Source organism: Panthera uncia, chromosome X, assembly GCF_023721935.1.
Source record: "Panthera uncia isolate 11264 chromosome X, Puncia_PCG_1.0, whole genome shotgun sequence".
In the NCBI taxonomy this organism is placed as follows: domain Eukaryota; kingdom Metazoa; phylum Chordata; class Mammalia; order Carnivora; family Felidae; genus Panthera; species Panthera uncia.
The window spans coordinates 12,969,029-12,988,493 of NC_064817.1; the positions used below are offsets into that span (position 1 = coordinate 12,969,029).

Below are 19,465 nucleotides of genomic sequence, written 5' to 3' on the forward strand. Positions count from 1 at the left end.
CTTTTCTTTTCTTTTCTTTTCTTTTCTTTTCTTTTCTTTTTTTACCTTCTCTGATAGATGTAGTGTTCCAGCAAGCCCTGCTGATCTCTTTTGTGTTTCTTTCCCCCAACTCCTGATTCTTTCCTCCATACTTGTCTATTGCTCACGTTGGTCTCTGGCACCTATGGGAATAGTGCTGCTGGCCTTGTGTCCACAGAAGAAACTTCCAGAAGCCGAGAGGCATTGGGCATCCGGGGTCCCAGAGCTCTGGCCTGCTGGTCCCACACACAATATTCCACAGAGGGCTACCACTGCTTGTGTCAGAACCGCATCTCAGGTTCGCTGACCACCGAGCTCCCTCCATTTTGTCTTCTCAGCCGGGCCTTTTCCTCGGCCCTTCTGCAAAGGTGAAAGGCAAGTTCACAGGATGCGGGGCCTTCGTTCTTCCCCGACATCTGGTTTGATTCTGGGCAGCTAAATAGTGGCTCTGCCATGAACAACAAAAGCTAATTCACTGTGGTTTTTAAACACCAAGTGCAAATATTTTTCCTTTTCAGCTTGGGGTCACTGGAAGGGAAAAAACAGGGCTGAGAGGGAGATTAACCTTTTAAAAACTATTATGACTTCCCATAGAAAATAAAACAATGGCATCATTTCCTTCCATTCGTGAGAGTCTTTTTGGGAGTGATTGTTGTTTGAGGCGAGACTGGGGATCCAAAGAAGATTTTTAAATACTGTTTTCGCTTGGTTTTCCACTCAAAAGCCCACCATGATTGCTTTTGAGAGCCCACCCAAATCCCAGTAAAGCCCAGGGCCACCCTCTTTGCTTTCTCTCTGCTCTGTCTTCGTCCCTGGCTGACTTTGCCTCCACCTTCTCTCCAGCCCTGTGGGTTCTTCCCTCAAGCAGGGCCCTGCTGCCCCGTGAAGTGCGGGGAGCGCAGGCAGGGGTGCCCCAATTAGCTGTACCGGAGGCAGTGGCCAGGCCATCCGCCGATGCCACCGACCGGTGCTCGGAAGGCTCAAAATTCTGTCTGGGACACTTCTCCAAGGTGCCAGCCAGACTTTGTGTTGATTTGGGCTGTCCTAACGCATCCCAGAACCTCAGCGCGATTCAACTGCTCTTCGGGAATGAAGTCACCCGTCCTGGCTCCTGCTCCACATGACTGAGGAGCGGAAGCATCAAACTCAGGGAGCCGACGCCATGGGCAGAGGCCTGGCGACCCTCTGAGACGAGAGCCAGGCCGTCTGCCTCGCTCTTAGTTATTTCGAGTGTTCTCTCTGGACTGGAAAACAAAGCTCTTCTCTGACTCGCCTTTAGTTTTGCTTCTTTCCTTCTCTCTACCCTTCCAGCTTTTGCACGTGGGCTCAGTTGCTGGGTTCAGGCGGGACGATGACATTAAAGCTATCGGAGCAAAGCTGTGGGCATCCCTGAGTCCTCCCTTTCTGAGGACTCCAGAACTGATCTGAGCAGACTCCAGAACGGTTGACGTCTGTGAAGGGGCTCAAGCGTTCTCGCCATGTACTTGACCCTTGACATCGGCATCACGAGAACCTAACATACTGATACAGGTGTGTGTGTTGGGGGTGGGAGGGGATCAGAAATTGACTTGCAACCTGAAAAGAGCAAGCTCCGGTTGTATCCTGCCCCCCATCCTTTCAGGGTGTGCAAATATTTGCAGGCCTGCTCACCGACCTAAAATCTCACAGCCAGGTGAACCAGCCCCAGCCTGGTGGTGAGGGGAACGGCGGGGCGGCAGGGGGAGCCGTGTGGTGATGGCATGGGCTGTACCCCTTCTTACGCCCGGACAGCTGGCACGCGGGCTGGGGGGCTGCGGCTCCCTGGGTGGCGGTATTCATCCAGCTTCCTGTCTCTGGCAACGTGCAAGTGGTTTCCATAGCCACGTGGCCCTTGGCAGAGCTCATCAAAGGGACAGGACCTGAGATTCTGCATTTCTCACGGTTAGCTTAGCTCTCAGGTGACACGGATGCTGCTGACCCCTGGCCGGCTGCACTTGGAGCGGCGAGGCCCTGGAACAGACCCGCCGCATTCTGAGCGCGCGCAGGGCTGAGAGAGAAAGTGCTAAGCCCCTCCTCTGGAGACAGGGTGTGTCTGAGGCCGCCCCGGAGTCCCGATTTGCCATTCAAGTGAACCCAGGGGGATTAGCAGCTGGCCCAGCACTTGGGTGAGACCATCTCCCCCTCCGGGGGGAGTCCCGGAGGCAGCGCAGATGTCATGTGAAAATCTGCCACCCTCCTCGCTGAAGGTCGCCCTCTCTCGCCCTCCCGCCCCCCTGCTCTGCCTGCCGACTTCAGCAGATCAGCTTTCAGCTATCTGGGAGTCCGGGAGGGCCCTGGGTAGAAGAAAAGGCCCGTCCTGACGGAGCGGAGCGGGAAGCCAGCATGCCTCTGGCCTGCTGCGTGCCCCAGGATGCAGGTACCCGGGGCTCGCAGCGGTTCGGGACAAAGGGGAGGGAGCCGGGACGAGCCAGGCCCGCCGGAGAGGGGCCGGCGCCGCGGGCCGCCGCTTCCTGCTCTGTGGGAAGGAGGAGCGTGTTTGGGGCCGAGCGGGAACCCTCTCACCGGAGCAGAGGTGAGGAAGGGCGGCCGTGCCTGACCCTCAGGGCCGGCCGTCGCGTTTGGGGCCAGAGACGCCTAAGCTCCGGGACGCCGGCTTGTCCGTCCGGCTGGCCCGCCGAATGTGCAACTTTGTGCGCCTTCCGAGGTGTCCGGTGGCTTAAGACAGAGGACGAGCGTTTGTGTCTCCTCGGCTTGCACGTCTTCCAGAGGGCTCGGAGGGCGGCCCAGGAGGGGGCCTGGGCAGTGTTCTGGAGCCTGGGGTGGCCGGGAAGAGGCCTGCCTGTCCCGCTCTCCACCCGCCCCTCCCATCTTGTTGGAACTCCTTGGTGTCCTGCCCTCATCCAGAGAGTCCCAGGGAGACTTCGGTATCTCCTGTGGCCCCTAGCGAACGGCCTTGAACTTCGAGTGCTCAGGCCCCACCTCTTCGATTTCTAGCTTCTGTTCCATCGGAAATGGCCTTAGACCAGTCGAGAGCCTGTCTTGACTTCTTCAGTCCTCTCACCCCTCCTTCACGATACACCTTTATCGCGTGAGGGCAGCCACACAGTCGACCCCCGTTTGAAAAGTACTGAACTGTTCACATACTGCGCCCGGGCCGCCCTCCCGTGTGAGCTCAGGCTCCTGGACGTTAGGGACAATGCCTCTCCTACATTTCTTGTATAAGCTCCACCCCCTCTCCCCTGTCGTGGTGAGCACGCGGTGGTGGTGGCCGGCCGGCGGGTAGGCACACTGTTGAGGCGCCCGCTCTCCTCGCCCCGGCTGACCCAGCTTATTGCACACCTGCCTCCATCTCGTCTCCGGACACTGGTGTGCACACTATGGGCGCGCGAGCACGGGCCTCGCCACCACCAGTAGGCTCGTCTGCGGCCCTGCCCAGCTAGAGCCTTGTTCTGCCCTGCCTTCTGGGAACACTCCCTCCGAGTTGCTTCTCCAGGCATGGTGATGAGGAGGCACTAGTTTGTGCCTGCTTGGTGACCTGAGATCCCCTAGGAGAGGAAGGCTACGTGCCCGTAGACCAGGCGGCTTCCAGCAGGTGCCACCGAACCTCTGTCCGTTTCTTCAGGGCATCGTGGTATCCGAATTTGGGGCTGGAGAAGTTGTTCAAATCCAAATCCCTGTCCGTGATATCACTTGTACTGACGATGAATACCATCATTCGACGTGCCGGCCATACCTCAGACCCACTAAGTCAGACTCTCTGGGGATAGCCCCGGACATCAGTGTGCTGTTTTCAAAGCACCCCAGGCAGACTCCAGCGTGCCGCCAGGGTTGGTACGAGGTAAGAACCCCACTCCCACTTGAACCCCCAGTTTCCCTCCGGAACCCGAGTGAGACAGTTAAGGACGTAAGTTCACACAGTTGCGTAAGGATCAGCGGATTCCAGGGAAAGTGTCCAACAGCCAAGTATGATTCGTCAGGACTGAAGGACTGAGTGATGGGAGGGAATACCAAAGAAATGAAGCCCCTCCAGGTGCCGGCCAGAAGTTTCCAGTCTAAGCGTAAGGGGAAAGATGGCGAGAAGGCCTTTGGTACAGTTGGACCCAGTTTACTTGGGTTGGAGATCTAAGGCATGAGGGTGGCTGGCAGGCCAGGGAGGGGTAAGGAAGGTGACAGAGGGCGCAACCTTCTCGGAGCTCTGGCACTTTATAAGTTCAGCTGTCTCCTGGCATTAGTGTCAGCAAGGTCATGGTGCCCTCCCTGTCTCTGGATAGCTCGTTAGTTCACAAGTAGGGAGGCCAGGCCCTTCATTAGAGATGTCTCCAAGCAGGACTTGGCAGATACCGCATTCAGCACAATAAAAGCGGGGGTGGGGGGGTGATGACTGCTTTTTGCCTCAACACAAATTTTAACACACCAGGTTTCATTATAGAAATGGTATAATTTTGGGTGTGTGTTTATTACATAAACAAAGTGGTTACTCTGATTCTTACCATCCTTCAAACCGGAGTCTCGAAGGGCGTTTTATTTATAGATTTAAAGCCATGGAACAATGGTTTCATACGATTGCCTTATAAGCATAGGAATAATTCAGGGGAAAATAAAACTCTGCTTTCTTTCCTCCTCAGCCCCTGCCGAATCTTCCCAACTTGGAGGCAGGCACAGCCATGCACCAAAAATGTTAGATCTTGTAGCTGATAGACTCAAAAGGGCTAGTGTCTGGCGGTCTTCGGGAACAGTGGAGAATGGGACTTGAGCTTCAGGCTCCTGTAGCAGTCAGCGTGCGGCGTCCCGGGGGGCTTGGGCCGGCGTGAGAGTCGCTTACGGTGATGGGGCAAGCTCTCAGGGCCCAGACCCTTATGCCAACCCACAGTCAGGGGCCCGGGTACCCAGCAGCTCCTGTCATTGTGTATGCCCAGATCTCTGGGCATTCATATTTCCCAGGAGCAAAGCTTGCACATCAGTGTGAGCATCAGCTCGAGTGTCTAAGTTTATTCCTGAGAACCTCACGTTCAGAGGGAACAAGGTATGGGCTGCCACCGTCTCATGGCAAAATCGGTTTTGTCCATTTGGGGGGTGGTTATTTTTAATCACTTGGTCAGATTTTGTGTTCATCTGCTTGAGATTTTAAACTTTATTTCTTCAATGTAATGCTTAGTTTAAAAGATAGGTCTGAAAACAGAGAGCTATAAATTTACCTCAGGAATACAGCTTTGGTAATTTCCATTGCTTTTGCTATGTGGGCTTATGGTTCAGAGTTTCATTCTCTAGATAGTTAGGTTTTGGGGAGGCAGCATGGTATGGGGAGAATGGGCTCTGGTGTCTTCTGGATCTGGGTTCGAATCCTTGCTCTGCCATTTATCAGTCGTGTGGCTGCAACTTCTTTTGTCTTCTTTCAATAAGGATGAAATGAAAGAATGCAGGCAAGAGACTTGGCATAGCACACTTAGTAGCTGCTCAGTCCTTAGTGGCTATGGACAACAATCATATTTATAACAGCATGCTCTGGGCACAGGCAAAATTTCGTGGCTGGGAAGCTGTTCTCTGTTTGCATGTCTTAGGCAGAGGGCCGGGACAGTGGGTGTCCTTCCTGGATCAGCCCACTCATCCTGACGTCCTCCAGAGGCACTGGCAGATGGGGCACGAAAACACCAACCGTGTACCTCGGGGAGGGCACGCGGCCACGTGTGACACTGGGTTGAGCGTGCTGAGACCAGCCAGAAAAAAAACTCAGCACGGCACAGAAATTGACCACTAAAAAAATTCCTCCAGAGTTTCCTAGGCGTTGTCTCATGTGGAGTGTTCCTAGTAGGACATCGGGGCTGTTCTGTCCCAGACCTGGCCTCTTTCCCAGCTACCCAACTGTGGTGCTTCCCACCGTGTAGGGCCTAGCAGGAGGCAGCATTTGGGGAGCTAAGCTTCCTGAAGCAGCATCTCTGCAAACACGACTAAGACAAGGTTCTGCCCTTGGGGACTTCCGTCCAAAGTCAGGGGGACACTGATCTGCGAGCCCCAGAAAGGCTGGGCCTAGTACTTCGGGGCCCATCCACATGACAGAGGGACCCCCCTGTCCCTCCTGGGGTGGTGTGGCAAGCCAAGTGAGCTTGATGGAGGAGAAGACTTCAGACAGACTCTGTCAGGGTAAGTAAGATGTTATCAAGTTTGGGGTAGATTTTTGTTTGTGGGTTTTTTGGTTTTGTCTCACTTTTCACTTTGCATTTTAGAACATGATAGAATGAGCTCACTCTGCTGATCTTCAAAACTAAAAAAAAAAAAAAAAAAAAAGGACCTGGTCTCTAAAACCAAGGGAAACATTTTTTATAGAGCCAATATTTTGCATAAAAATTAAAGATGATTTTCGTTGGGTTGATTCTCGCCTTATCTAAGTCTAGCGGGTAGGGAGGGAGAGGAGATAGTGAGATTGGGAAGGGGTAGGGCCTCATGAAGCTACAAGCGACTGTCGTCTGCTGTCCACACTCTCTTTATCCTGCACAACCCCTCTGTATGCGAACTTAGGTGGAGATTCCTTGTCTGTGTTCCCGATAGTCTCCTAGTCTCCTCTGAAGTCCACCTGTGCTTTTGAATACTCAGTTGGGTAGCATGGCTCCCTTCGTCCTGGGTGCCTCTTTCTGAGTCAGCGGGAATACTGAGAAACTCCACTCTCCTGAGGGGCGCTGGCCTCGAGTGTGCCTATGACTCCTTGGCCTCGAGTGTGCCTATGACTCCTTGACCTCGAGCGTGGTGAAGACCAGTGGCTCCCAAAATGGCAGAAAGGAGATGCAGAAGGGAATTAATCTCAGCTGTATCCTCTCGCCGGTGAAACACAGACCTGGTTCTTCAGCATCCCGAGGCCAAAAGTCAAACTCCACCAGGAGAGAGATGGCAAGTGTTTCCTCAGCTTTGAAGAACAGAGGCCTCTCAGGAATGTTATCTTTGCCCCTTTCTTGCCCCCACCCTACAATGGAGCAAAGAGGAAGTTTTGATTTATTCTTCAAAATAGACGAGTAAATCATGCTTCTCTCGCTGCCTGGTCTTTGTGTTATGTTTGCCATGGATGGCATTTGGCCATTAATAACTAGGTTCCCTCTTCCACCTAAGTTTTTATCCCTGGAAACCTTCACCAGCAAGTTAGAGCTGGATGATTAATTTTGAAGCGAGGATGTGCTTGAGAACGGGCCAGGGGCACACATCAACAGCCACCGAGCCCCTGGCTTAAAGGAACGATAAATGAGTCATCCCAACTGATGCAGGCCTGCAGCTTCTGCTCTGAAAGCCAGGGGCAATGAAGGGAGCCACAGGTTTCTAGTCCTTTCCACACTTACCTTAGAAGGCAAGCAAAATGGCCACCTGGGAGAATTAAGATAATTGTGCATTGAGCGTTTTTCCTTGGAAAGAAGTTGATTTGTAGCTTCTCTTGATTAGCCTTCCCCCCGCTTTTGCCCCTCTTTTCTTGGCATTTACTTGCTGCTTTTTAGAAATTTTTTCGCACGAAAGACATCATGGGTAAGAAGAGGAGATTTTATTTTGAAGAACAATGATCACATTAACAAGGTGACAGCAGATAAGCTAAAAGTCACTCCATTTTCTGCCGGGGAAAAATGTTCCTAGCCGCCAAATAGCATTCTGCTTTTCTTTGTCTGCTCTCCTTTTACAGGAGGGTGGCAGGCCCAGCCACTGATGGACTCAGAAGAAATAACTAAGAGATAAGATATACCCTTGATTCATATAAGAAGGGAAGCTTTTGCATTCAATGACAAAAAATGACTTCCTATTCCCCAACATTCTTGTGCGTGGAGCTCTCTATAGAGCAGTGACATTTCTCTGCCCTTGGTCCAAGAGTATCAGGTAGAAAATAACTGTGAAATCCGAAACTTGGTAAAGTACAAAAATCCAGTTCATTGCAACTGGGTAGATGTCTAGGCCAGGATCAGATTCTGTAGGTACAGAATCTCCCTCCACCCTGCCATGTAGTTGAGGCAAAACTGAGGACTCTCCCTACCTTTAAGGTGTTATAGCCACATCCAGAGACCTGACCAGCACTCAGTGAAAGAGCAGTCAGATTTAATGTGTGTGACTACATTTCCAAGTGTCGGAAGGAAGGAAGGAAGGAAGGAAGGAAGGAAGGAAGGCAGGGAAGGAGGGAGGGAGGGAGGGAGGAAGAAAAACAGGCTTCAAAACAACCAGAGAAAAATAGAATGGAGAATGGAGGAGGTGAAGAGGGAAAGGAAGGAAGCTTCCTGAAGGAGGTGAGATCTGAGCTAGGCTCTGATGGATTGGGAGGAAGTTGTTAGCTGGGAGAAGCATTCTGGGGTTTTCTCTCTCTCAGCTGCAGTCTGTTCTGCGAGATCTGATAGGCTCGTTGGGAAGACCGAGTGCCGTCCGGCAAAGAAAGCACATAGCGCGGGCCGGACGCAGGCCAGGGACCGAATCAGTGTTTGCTGTCGCTGTCATCCTCGTCGTCAGCGTCATCATTGGGAGGTGGTGTCAGAAGTGTGTGAGCAGAGCCTTCAGGGTCCCTCGGAGACAAATGATGCTGTCAGTCACTGCTAATAAAACCCTTTTCCCTCTGCTCTTACCCCACTTTTTCTGAGGCTGATTCTCATCTTTCATATCTTGGCATACTTTGGTTAATATCAGTTCACCTCCAGCACAGTGAAAGCAGACTCAACCAAGTATCAAAAGATGTTTTGAACCCTACCCTATTTCCCAATATAACATCTTCTACACCGACTTACGGTTTCGGTAGTGGGTGGGTATTTGAGCGAAGGTGTAAACATAAAACCCATAGCTTATGCTCCCACTTCTCTTGGGTCTTTGTTTTCAGTAACTTATTTTAGCAACTTCAAAAAATATTCACTCGGGGTATTTTTTTTTCTTTTAATCTGTTTATCCTCCAGTGGTTCCATTTGGGTCACAAAGGAAAGATGTTTCCAGAAAGAAGCAACAAAACCTATTTCTCGCACTTGATTAACATAAAGTGCGGCAGTTAAGATAGAAGGCTGAGTACTTTTGCACCGTAAATGATCAGTATCATGTGTTTGAGAAGAGCTTATCCCTTGACAGTTGGGACCAAGGGGATTTTAGACCCCGCGGTCGGGGAAAACCAGGATGTTAATATTAAAAGTCCTCTAATGACCCCTTATTGTGTGCTCGGTGGGGCTGTGCTAATTGCGCTGTCTTCCTTGTCCTCAGTGTGGCCCTCTGCTGCAGGCACGGCTATTTTGCTTGTGACGTAGATGGGGAAAGTGAGGCTTAGGGTGTTAATGTAACTTGCCGGGATTGTAGCTCGGACGTTGCAGAGTCAGGATTTGGACCAGGTCCGTCTGACTCCAAAACCCACGCTGTTTACCACCAGGTGATACCGCCGGCAACAGTTTGAAAATGATGACCACCGGACTGAATGTAGGTGTGGTATTCTAAGGCTGTCATACAGGTTAAATATCAAAACACATGCTGTGACCTGTGCTTAGATCAACCAAAGCAGAAGCAAACTTTCTTTTGATGCGAGGGAGCGAACAGCCATCAGCCGAGATGGCCCTCACCAAACTATGCCTGTGAGCTCAGAAGAGGTGTCAGACAAGGGACAGGACCAGTAGTGTCGGATGTCTTGAGAAAATGGAGAGGGGGGAGGTGAGGCCTTTTACTTTCTCTTTCAGTTGCCAGTAATGACTCTCGAACTTTCTGCCAATTAACTTGACTGCCCCGTCGCTGATACGTTCATTACTCAGCATTGTTTATCAATGGTATGTTGTTCAAATATTCATTTCCCAGGGGAGGGTTGTGGTGGGGATTTTACTTTATCTCATTAGAAGTTTCAGAGCAAAGTAACAAGTAGCAGATATGATTACGGCTCGTCTTGGAGTTACAAAGCCCCATTTATTTTTCAGCATCTCCCTGCTACGCTCGGCCGTCTTCATACCTCCATCTGCTTTCCCAGATGTCCCAAGGCCACTTGTTCTGGCCGGCCACCAAGCTGCCCTGGGCCACCAGAACCCCTGTTCGCTAGGATGCAGAGGTCCTAGACTCCCCATCCTTTCTTGCGCTTTGAGATGATAGCGCACGTGCCCTTGAAGCCGGGTCCACCGGCCGGCGCGCCAGCCACACCGGATCGCGTGCATCTTCCCATCGCACCTGCTCTCTCCCCCGCTTCCAGGCCTGTGTGAGCTTCAGGACCTTTGTGACGGTGCTTTTGGCCTCTCTAGAATGCTTTCATGACCTCTCTCACCTGGCCAACTCCTCATCATTTCGGAAGCCGTGGCTTCAGCGTCACCTTCCTTGGGAAGCCCTTCCTGAAATTACCCAGGGTGATTCACACTTCTCCCTGTCTATGGCCCTTATGCTGTGCGTGCGTGTATTTCAGTGGTGCTTCCAAGGGCAGAGAATGAACTAGTACCCCTGAGGGGATCTGAGCCAAAGGGTGGAGAAGGAGGGAGGACATGGGCACGGCCAGGTATGGCCCACACCAACCTTCTGTAGATCTTAAGATTTCTTTATAACCATATGCATCGTCCTAAACATTCCTATAAAATTAGCACTATTCCCTAATTATTTAATATAAAATAATCTCCCCCCAACAATTACTGAGTAAAACTAGTGGTTCAGGAAGCTCCCCCCACATCTATCCTGTGGCTCCCTGAGCCCCCAGACACAACACAGTGTACCTCGGGAGGATGTGTGATTCCCTCTGAAAAATACGTACATAGTATAGTATCTTTTTAGTCAGCCATTCTATGGGCTTCTTCAAAGTAGGGACTAGGCCTGTCATCTCTGGCATAGTATTGCCTAGAGTATTTGAGGTACTCGAGAAGTATTGTTTTCTTGGAATGAGTGACTTTCTATTGATACTGGTCATGGTAAACAATCAGTGTCATTAATCCTCAAAGAGGCACACACTCCAGCTGTAGACCCCAAGGTCTCTATCATCTGACTACTCTTTCTCTAGTTAGTCTTACATTTTATCGGGCACCAGCATTTAAGATTAATTTTTATTATTTTTATTTTTTTACTTTTTGCATGTTTATTTTTGAGAGAGAGAGACAGAGCATGAGCGGGAGGGGCAGAGAGAGAGGGAGACACGGAGTCCGAAGCAGGCTCCGGGCTCTGAGCTGTCAGCCCAGAGCCCCACGCGGGGCTTGAACCCACGACTGTGAGATCATGACTTGAGTCAAAGCCGGATGCTTAACCGACTGAGCCACCCAGGCACCCCAAGATTAATTTTCAAAACCATCTTCTTGAGTTATGTTAACATTTATTTGCTATCATAACACCTGTATTGTTTTCCACTCTCTTTCACTGCACATACGTATCTCCCCAGCAATACTGGGGAGGAAATAAGCCTTGATGGGCCACCCTGGAACTCTAAATGCCATTTGTAACTTCTTTTCCATGGGAAAATGTGTCCTGAGTTAAAAAGAAAAGCTTACAAATGTAGTCTGGGCCAGTCTAAGGCCAGAGACGGACTGTAATCAGGCATCAAATCCCACATCCTACAGCTTCACTATTAGGGCTTGCTGTCCATGGCCAGAGGGAGCGGGGAAGGAAGTCGAAAGCCAGAGACGCAGAGTGGCATCCCAGAATCATTGGAGCGGGCTGAGATGGCCTCAGATTAGTCCCTCCCTTACATCTCTCAGGGTTCTACCAGTATCGTCATCATTGGACCCCCCTGGATGTGTAGTAACCTTCCCAAGAGGCCAGAAAAATTCATTCTTACAAATCTTAGTGACATTTGCATCTCTCTGATCCTAAAACTGTTCCCTCTCTGAGACTAATGAATACCTGAACCATCTAGTTGTCTCTCCTTTAAAAATATCAATTTAAAAAATCTTATTAAGAAATATTTATGAGGGGAACCCTGTTACACTGTTGGTGGGGATGCAAACGGGTGTAGTCACTCTGGAAAACAGTATGGAGGTTCCTCAAAAACTTAAAAATAGAATTACCCTACGATCCGGCAGTCGCACTACTAGGTATTTATCCAAAGGGCACAAAAATTCTGATTCGAAGGGATACTTGCACCCCCATGTCTATAGCAGCGTTATCGACAATAGCCAAATTATGGAAAGAGCCCACATGTCCGTTGACCGATGAGTGGATAGGGAAGAGGTGGTGTATACACAATGGAATATTACTTGGCCATAAAAAAGAATGAAATCTTGCCATTTGCGGTGACGGGTGGAGCTCAAGAGTATTATGCTAAGCGAAATAAGTCAGTCAGAGAAAGACACCATCTGATTTCACTCATGTGGAATTTAAGAAACAAAACAGATGAACATGGGAAAGAAAGAGAGGCAAACTGAGAAACAGACTCTTAACTATAGAGAACAACCTGATGGAGGTGGGTGGGGTGGGGGGAGGGAATGGGTTCAACAGTGACGGGGATTAAGGAAGGAGCTTGTTGGGATGAGCACCGGGTGTTGTATGTAAATGACGAATCGCTGAATTCTACCCTGAGACTAATATTGCCCTGTATGTTAACTAGCTGGAATTTAAATAAATAGGGGGGAAAAATAAATATTTATGAGTAAAGGAGCTCCTAGGTGCAAGGCAGCTTTCTAACACATGATCTGTTTATTATGAAATTGTTCTTTGGAAATCTCCCACTGCTTCCCCTTCTTCCTTTTAGAAGTGAATTGCTGTAAAGCAAAATCCTTCAAGAACAGGCCAAACCCTGCCTCACTTCTCGTCCTTGTCATACCCCAGGTGGTAAAACGTGGGTAGAGGGCTCCTGACAAGCAAGGCTGCCTTCTCTACCTGGCTTCTGAAGTGTAGTTCCAACGACACCATAGGGACCATGGGCTCTCCCCTCCGGGTCATTTTTCTTTCTGTTGTTCGATTTGACCCCATCCTTAAACCACCTCATCCTTAAGCCTTCCCCACCAATAGGGCATGTAATACTGTTTTTATGTCTGCCCCGATCTGGAAGTTTCCATTCGGATTCCACCTAGAAGGCAACTAATGGAGGGCCCAGCTTAGAGCCTGAATCCACTGTCCTGGCCACATTCTCAGACTGGGAAAAGTTGTTGGAAAGCCAGTTCAGAGCCTGAACCGTGAGAAACTACAAACACTTATAGAGAGGTTCGGTCCCCCCCCCCCCATAAAGTTTTTCAGTAAAACATCCCCTTTTCTGGAACATAGTAAGAATGTGTTTAAACCACAAATGTAGCACAACTGTTTAGGGTACAGACCAATATGTTTTCTCAGGACTACAAAGAAGGTTCCTTTCTCTCTCCTTCTCATTTATATGTTCCTTATAAAACCTTGCCAGAGTCCACTAAAAGGGACCCCCCCCCTTTCATTACATACACTTTTCCCAAGAAGTAAAATGAACTAAATTAATTCATTCACTCAGCACTGTAAATACCAAATGAAAAAAACCCATAGATGTATAGATGTAAATACTGCCTCTGTAATTATTTTTGTGTTTGTATAACTAGAGGGCACCGAGAGAAAGAAAAAAGAAATTATTCAAAGTTCAAAGGTTCCCAGATATCCTAAGAAAATAAGAAACAACAAGCCCAAGCATCCACATGCGAAGATAGCGAACAATGAACTAATCGTTACTCACCAGCATTTTCTTCAAAAGAAACAGCTTTTGTTGAAAGCGGTGAGAATTCCAAATGCTGAACATTTTTTTCCTATCAAATAAAGTTGGTAACTAATGTAGCGATTAGGAAGACTGCAAGAGTTGAAATGGCAACGTACAGCCAAAGTTGAGAACCATTATTTCTTCCTTTCTCCATTATTTCTTCCTTTCTCCGTCCGATTCGGCCCTAATTTGGTTTGTAATTATTCCTTTCTTCCTAGTGCTGGTTTCCATCCATCTGTAAGTTTCCCAAGCGTGTGGGAAGGGGAGGGTGGACATCTCTTGCCCCTCCCCTGACCTGTGGCTCTGGATACCCTGTCTTCTTAAGGAGCATGAGCACCGTGGTTGAATATGACAAAACCGACGCCCTGTGCTAACACTCTGTGGTTTTCTGGGTCTGTGGCGTTGCTCCTCCGTTTCCTGGAGGGCTTCCGGGGTCACGCGTCGGCATTTGTAGACTTTCAGCACATCATCTCTCCCTCACTTCCTTCCATCCGCCGAGGGTCTCCGGAGGGTGGTTCTGGGCCACTCACCTTGGTGATTCTTTTCCCCAAACCGTGTGACTCACTGTCAGCCTGAGAAGCCCAGGGTTGGAGGAGGGAAGGTGGGCTTCTGGGACAGAAGGCTGTGTGTTTTTATTTTATTTCACTTCAGTTTATGGAATTTGTGTTCAAACCAGTAGTTCTCAGCCAGCAGTGTTTGTTTTCACATGTGACTAGAAATTGATTTAAAATAACTTCCTTAGGTAACCTTTTGTGTATGGCCAGTCACCCCCATGGTTAGTGGCTGGGAGATCAATGGGAGGTTCTTCTGCTCTGGGCTGGCCCCATCGAACTCTGCGGGGCTTACTTTTCATCTGTAGTCGTTCATCTGGGGCCGGATGACCCAGGCTGGCCTCCTTCACGTGTCTGGTAGTTAGCAGGCCGCGGGCCAGAATAAGGGGAGCCACTGGGCTACACGTGCGTCGTCGTCCAACGCACTAGCCTATGCTCCAGGGAGAGTGGCAGTAAGCATGGGTAGGCACCAAGGTTGGCAAAGGTAGAAGCTGCAAGGCTTCTTGAGGCTCGGGCTCAGAACACATTCAGTGTCACTTCTAGCGCATTCTGTGGGCCGAATCTAGTCTTAAGGCCTGCTCAGATTCAAGGCAGAGAATCCGATGGAATGAACTAACAAGCACTGTAGCTGTTTTTGAAATCTACCATAATAACCAAACATCCTTATTTGCAAATTCTGTAAATATACAAATGAAAACAGATCTGGAGTTCTTCCACTAATAAGGTAACTCTCACTTACATTCACATAGACTTTATACCTGGGGAAGAAGCGGGGGTGGTCATTGGCCCGGGCCGTGACAGTGAATGATCCGTGTAAATACCATCTATCAATCTGTCGCATGGGTCATGGCAGAAAAAGGTTGCAAACAGCTGTCCTCGAGGCAAGGTGGTGAGGCAGAGAGAACGTGAACCTTAGATTCAGGCGGACCTGAGTTCAGACTCCCATCTCCCCAGAGTATTAACCGGATGGCCTTGGGCAAGTGGCTTAACCCCCTAAGCATCAATTTCCTCAAGCATAAAACGGGAACACTACCTAAGGCATACGGCTGTTGCAGTAAATAGCCATTTCATGTTAGTTTCCTTCCGTCTCCTTAATTTTTTTGAAATTCACAGGTAGTGACCATAGTCACTCTCTTCTACACAGAATCAAAGCTGCCCAGTCCCTTTTACTGCAGATACTGGCTTTTTGTTTTCACATATTGCAGATCTTTGAAAGATGACTTTGACATAGTAGTTTTCAACCTGGGATCTTGGCAGTCTTTGCAAAAACATAAGCTTACATAAGTTAACAACTCCAAGACAATTCTCTGTTTCGGTGCTACAAATTATTTCACGTTTTTGAGTTGTGCATGACTGGTTTTTCTTTCTGGTCTGGTGGAATTCTGGAAACCCACCATCGGAAAAGCAGGCCTTGAAATAATAGAAGTTGGGCAACAACGTATGGGAACGATGTTCTCTCAGAAAGGATGCATTTACACTGGATGAGGTTTTCAAACACATCTAAGAGCTCTAAGTAGTGAAGTTGGTCTTTGGGGGCTGGAGGAGGCCAGATTGGGCAAAACCTCTGCTTCTCCTCTGATGCATTCCGTAGGGCTCCATTTTGGCTAAATCATCATAATTCCCACCAAGACAGCACAGAATGATAATGGTTTTATTTATTATTTTATATGCATTGCCAGTATATGCAAAGCTTTATAGCTCGCCATAAATCGAGAGGGATTATCGCAGCTGTTACTTATTTTAACAGGTCACAATACAGTAGTTTATGCCAGATGGTTTGGAGAATTTTGAGAGAGAAATTTTATACAGGCAGCCATATAGATACAAGCTTGGATAGTCGTACCCTGAAATTAATTTACATTTGTTATGATATAAAAAATATATGAATAAACACATAGCTCCTTATGAACGAGTGAGCCATTTTATAGCACTGATTTCTTCTGGAAGTCGTGGGGTCTCTTGTGAGCAGTGGCGGGGAGGCGGCAAGAGTAACGTGCCGCTAAAGAGAGACGGGAGTAGAGGCTCAGCCACGTCCATCGCCACAAAGGGGATTCCAGCTGGCTTCGGGGAAGCGAACTTTGGAGGCAAAACTGGGTTTCCATCATTGGAAACAAAGAGAATAAATAAAGCAGGGAATCCGCCCCACATAAACATAAGGAGAGCGTGGTGGGGAGTAGAGCTCGCATTGGGATCCCCAAGGTCACGAACAAGGTCATTCTGGGGCAAAAAGTTTACCCAGCCTGGGCAGATCACAGAATGTATTATCGCCCTTGCAGGTGCTAAAGTTTCTGTGTGGAGCAGTCAGTTCGGAATGGTCACAGAAAGGGGAAGGAAAACTAAAAGCACTGATGATCAGAAACTGTTTCAGAAGGTATTTTGGGTTCCAGGTTTCACAGAACAATAGGCTTCCAGAATGCCAGACCTAGAGAAAGCCTTATAGATCATCTCCACCCTCCTTGTCTCATAGATCAAGAAACAGACCAAGTGGTCACCTTGGTTCTTCAGTAAAAAAGTAAAGTCAGACTGTCGAGGTCTTTGGACACCGTCGGCTTCCTCCATGTCACCGACATAAAGTTAATTCCCCCTCTGGAACAGGAATAGAATTACTTAGTTTTTTCAAGTCCGTTCTTCTAGCTCCTCTAGGGGAGGGGCCAACTACTATCTGTTGGTGTCTGCAAAACAAGGAAGCAGAAGAGGGGAGTTTAAAACAGATTTGGGCCCTATAACGGGTATAATCTCTATGCAGAAAAATCAGGAAGTGGCAGTGTTTTGAAAGCTGAATAGCCCATGAATGTCAAGGGACGGAACTAGAAGCTTTATTGTGGACTCCCCCAAGATGACTAGTGGAAAAACTGAAAATCTGTAGGCTTGGTAATACTGAAATGCCCCACCGATTCCAGAGATGCTCGGCTTCCAGTAGCTTTGGCCGTCTGGAACACGGCTCTAAGCCTGAAGGTAAGTGAGGGGGGAGCTCCCCAAGGCTGCAAGATAGTTGTCAGGAAGCCCATGCAGTCGATTCAGAACCTGGCCTGGGTTCTTGCTCAAACCATTAGTAACTCTTGTTTGATGAACAGATGTTACCGAGCCGTGGTGTCTGTTTTCTTCAGCTCGCTGTGGATTCAAACCGTGGGGAAGGAGCTAGAAGGAGGGTGAGAAGGGAATGCCAGTGGAGAGCTAAATATCAAGGAAAGAGCTTGGAAATCTGAAAAGGAGGCTTTGAAATGTGTTACCATAGAGACCAATAATAAGCCTTCTTAATAAAGACCCCAAGTAATCACCAAACCATTAAATCGTGTTTCGTATCATCTGATTAAAGAGATAGGGAAGCAAATCGTTCAAGGTAGGCCAAATTCTGGCAGTAAAATACTCGCCGCTTTCGGAGGCTTTTTCCTCACGTACGCTGAAGTCTCATGCAGGTCAGCCTTCGGTCATTTGGGTGGCAGGGCTCCTTCCGTCTTGGGGTTCCAGCACCCCCGTAGAGCATCTGTGTCTAGCCAGCGGGGGACAGAAGGGAGCGTTCGGAGGAACAGGTGGGAGTTTGTGTGGGCCGGGCCTGGAGGCAGGGTGGCTGCGGGAGAAAGGTGGAGACGGTCTGGTGAACTGACTAGCCACTTTCTTCCAGGGAGAGTATAGACTAAGCTTTCAAATAACAAGGGGCTGGTGGTTGCACAAACTGTAGCCACACGCAAACTCATCCACGTAGACCTCTGTGTTTCCCGGCAATACCAGGAAAGGGGAATATTTGTGTCCTGAGCCACAATACAGAGCATGGGCTGGCAGACTGTGGCCCGTGGGCCCAATCTCACCCACTGCCTGTTACCACGGATGAAGTTTTAGTGGAACACGGCCACGTCCGTTCATCGTGAGCTGCACACAACAGCAGCGTGAACTGGCTGCAACAGACACGGCGTGGCCCGCCAAGACTACGGTCTTTACTCTCTGGCCCGTCACAGCACGAGTTTCTGATCCCTGCTCTAGGTCACCACTGGCCTAAGGGAGGACACGTGTGCGACTGTTTCTTCCTGGGACCCAGCATCCTTGGCTTCCAGTCAAAACAAGCGGGATACCCACACGGACGGGGACGTAACCTCTGCCCTCAGAATGCCAGCTCCGACAGGGCCCAGGCTCCGCCCCGTCCCTGCCCGCACATAGCACGGTCCGTGGCATCTGAGAGATGTTCGATAAATGCTTCTGTTTGGCCCCTCAGCCACAGGAAGAATCGGGTACCCTGACCACCACACGGGGGACAGGGAGCCCGGGAAAACGACAGTATGAGCGTGCGTGTGGAGACTTCCAGCAGTTGGGAAGGAACGGCCTTCGTTGGGCTTTTACCATGTGCCAGGCTTCACCTATTATTCTGTTTACTCGCCCTGACAGCCCTGTAAGTGAGGTGTTACTGTTTGCATTTTACAAAGGAGGAGACCAAGGTTCAGAGAAGTCGAGTTATTTTCCCAAGGCCACACCGCCAAGAGCCGGAGGAGCTAGGATTCAAACACAGGTCTTTCTGGGATAAAAGCCCAGGTATTTTCATCTACACCATGGGAATTGCTAAAACTTTATTCAAATGCAGCCCAGCGACATCGTTTCTTTTCATCGTGGCTGTTAACAACAACCTCACTCTCGTAAAGATCAATGCGGAGGGGCGGACATGGCCATTTTCATGGCTTCACGGAGTTCAGCCAAGGCTCTCCCTGGATAGAGCAGGCCTGAAAGCCTGGGGCAACACAGTTCAACCCTTGGGATGTGTGATTAGTGACTTGGCCACCGGCTCCCCGTGATCTTGCCAGGGATTGCTGTAGAAGGTGGCCACTTTGCTCACCGAAACATAAATTCTCACGTCAAAGCCTGAGTAGTTGGAGTCACTTGAGGCGGGCAGTTCCCGGTGTCCCTGGTGGAGTGGGTCTGGGTGCGCGTTAACACACAGATCTCCAGGCCTTGCCGCGAGCCTCTCCCCGGTGCTGGTGTCACGAGCCCCCAGGTGCTGCTGGTGCCACTGATCCTTTGGTGACCGAACCCAAGGGAAAGACCCCCCATTTCTTTTCAGAAGCTCTGACTGGCATCCCGCCCACCCCACGCTTTCCACTCTCTCAGTCCTTCCGGAAGTCTGAGGGGCCCAGGTCTGCCCTTGGTGGGCAAAACTGTTCCCGTGGACCTCTCGCCGGACGTCTGGCACTCTGGATCATGCTGCCTTCTTGAAACCGTTTTGTCCCTTGGCTTGTGATATAGGGCCCTCCCTCCCTGCCTCCCGGTCTCCCGCTTCTCTCGCTTCTCTCGCTTCTCTCGCTTCTCTCGCTTCTCTCGCTTCTCTCGCTTCTCTCGCTTCTCTCGCTTCTCT

The 19,465-nt window shown here is 49.7% G+C and overlaps 1 protein-coding gene across 2 annotated transcripts in view; it reads left to right on the forward strand.

Moving 5' to 3' along the window:
• The window catches only part of NHS (NHS actin remodeling regulator), a 253,909-nt gene that overhangs the window by 151,649 nt on the left and 82,795 nt on the right, over window positions 1-19,465 (forward strand). The window contains exon 1 of one of the 2 annotated variants that reach the window (XM_049643526.1): window positions 2,017-2,413. The exons of the other annotated variant lie outside the window; for it this stretch is intronic. Coding sequence (XP_049499483.1) covers window positions 2,380-2,413 — 34 coding nt within the window. The 5' untranslated portion in view covers window positions 2,017-2,379. Of the gene's footprint in view, window positions 1-2,016; window positions 2,414-19,465 lie in introns of those variants that run through there. 2 annotated transcript variants of the gene reach the window in all.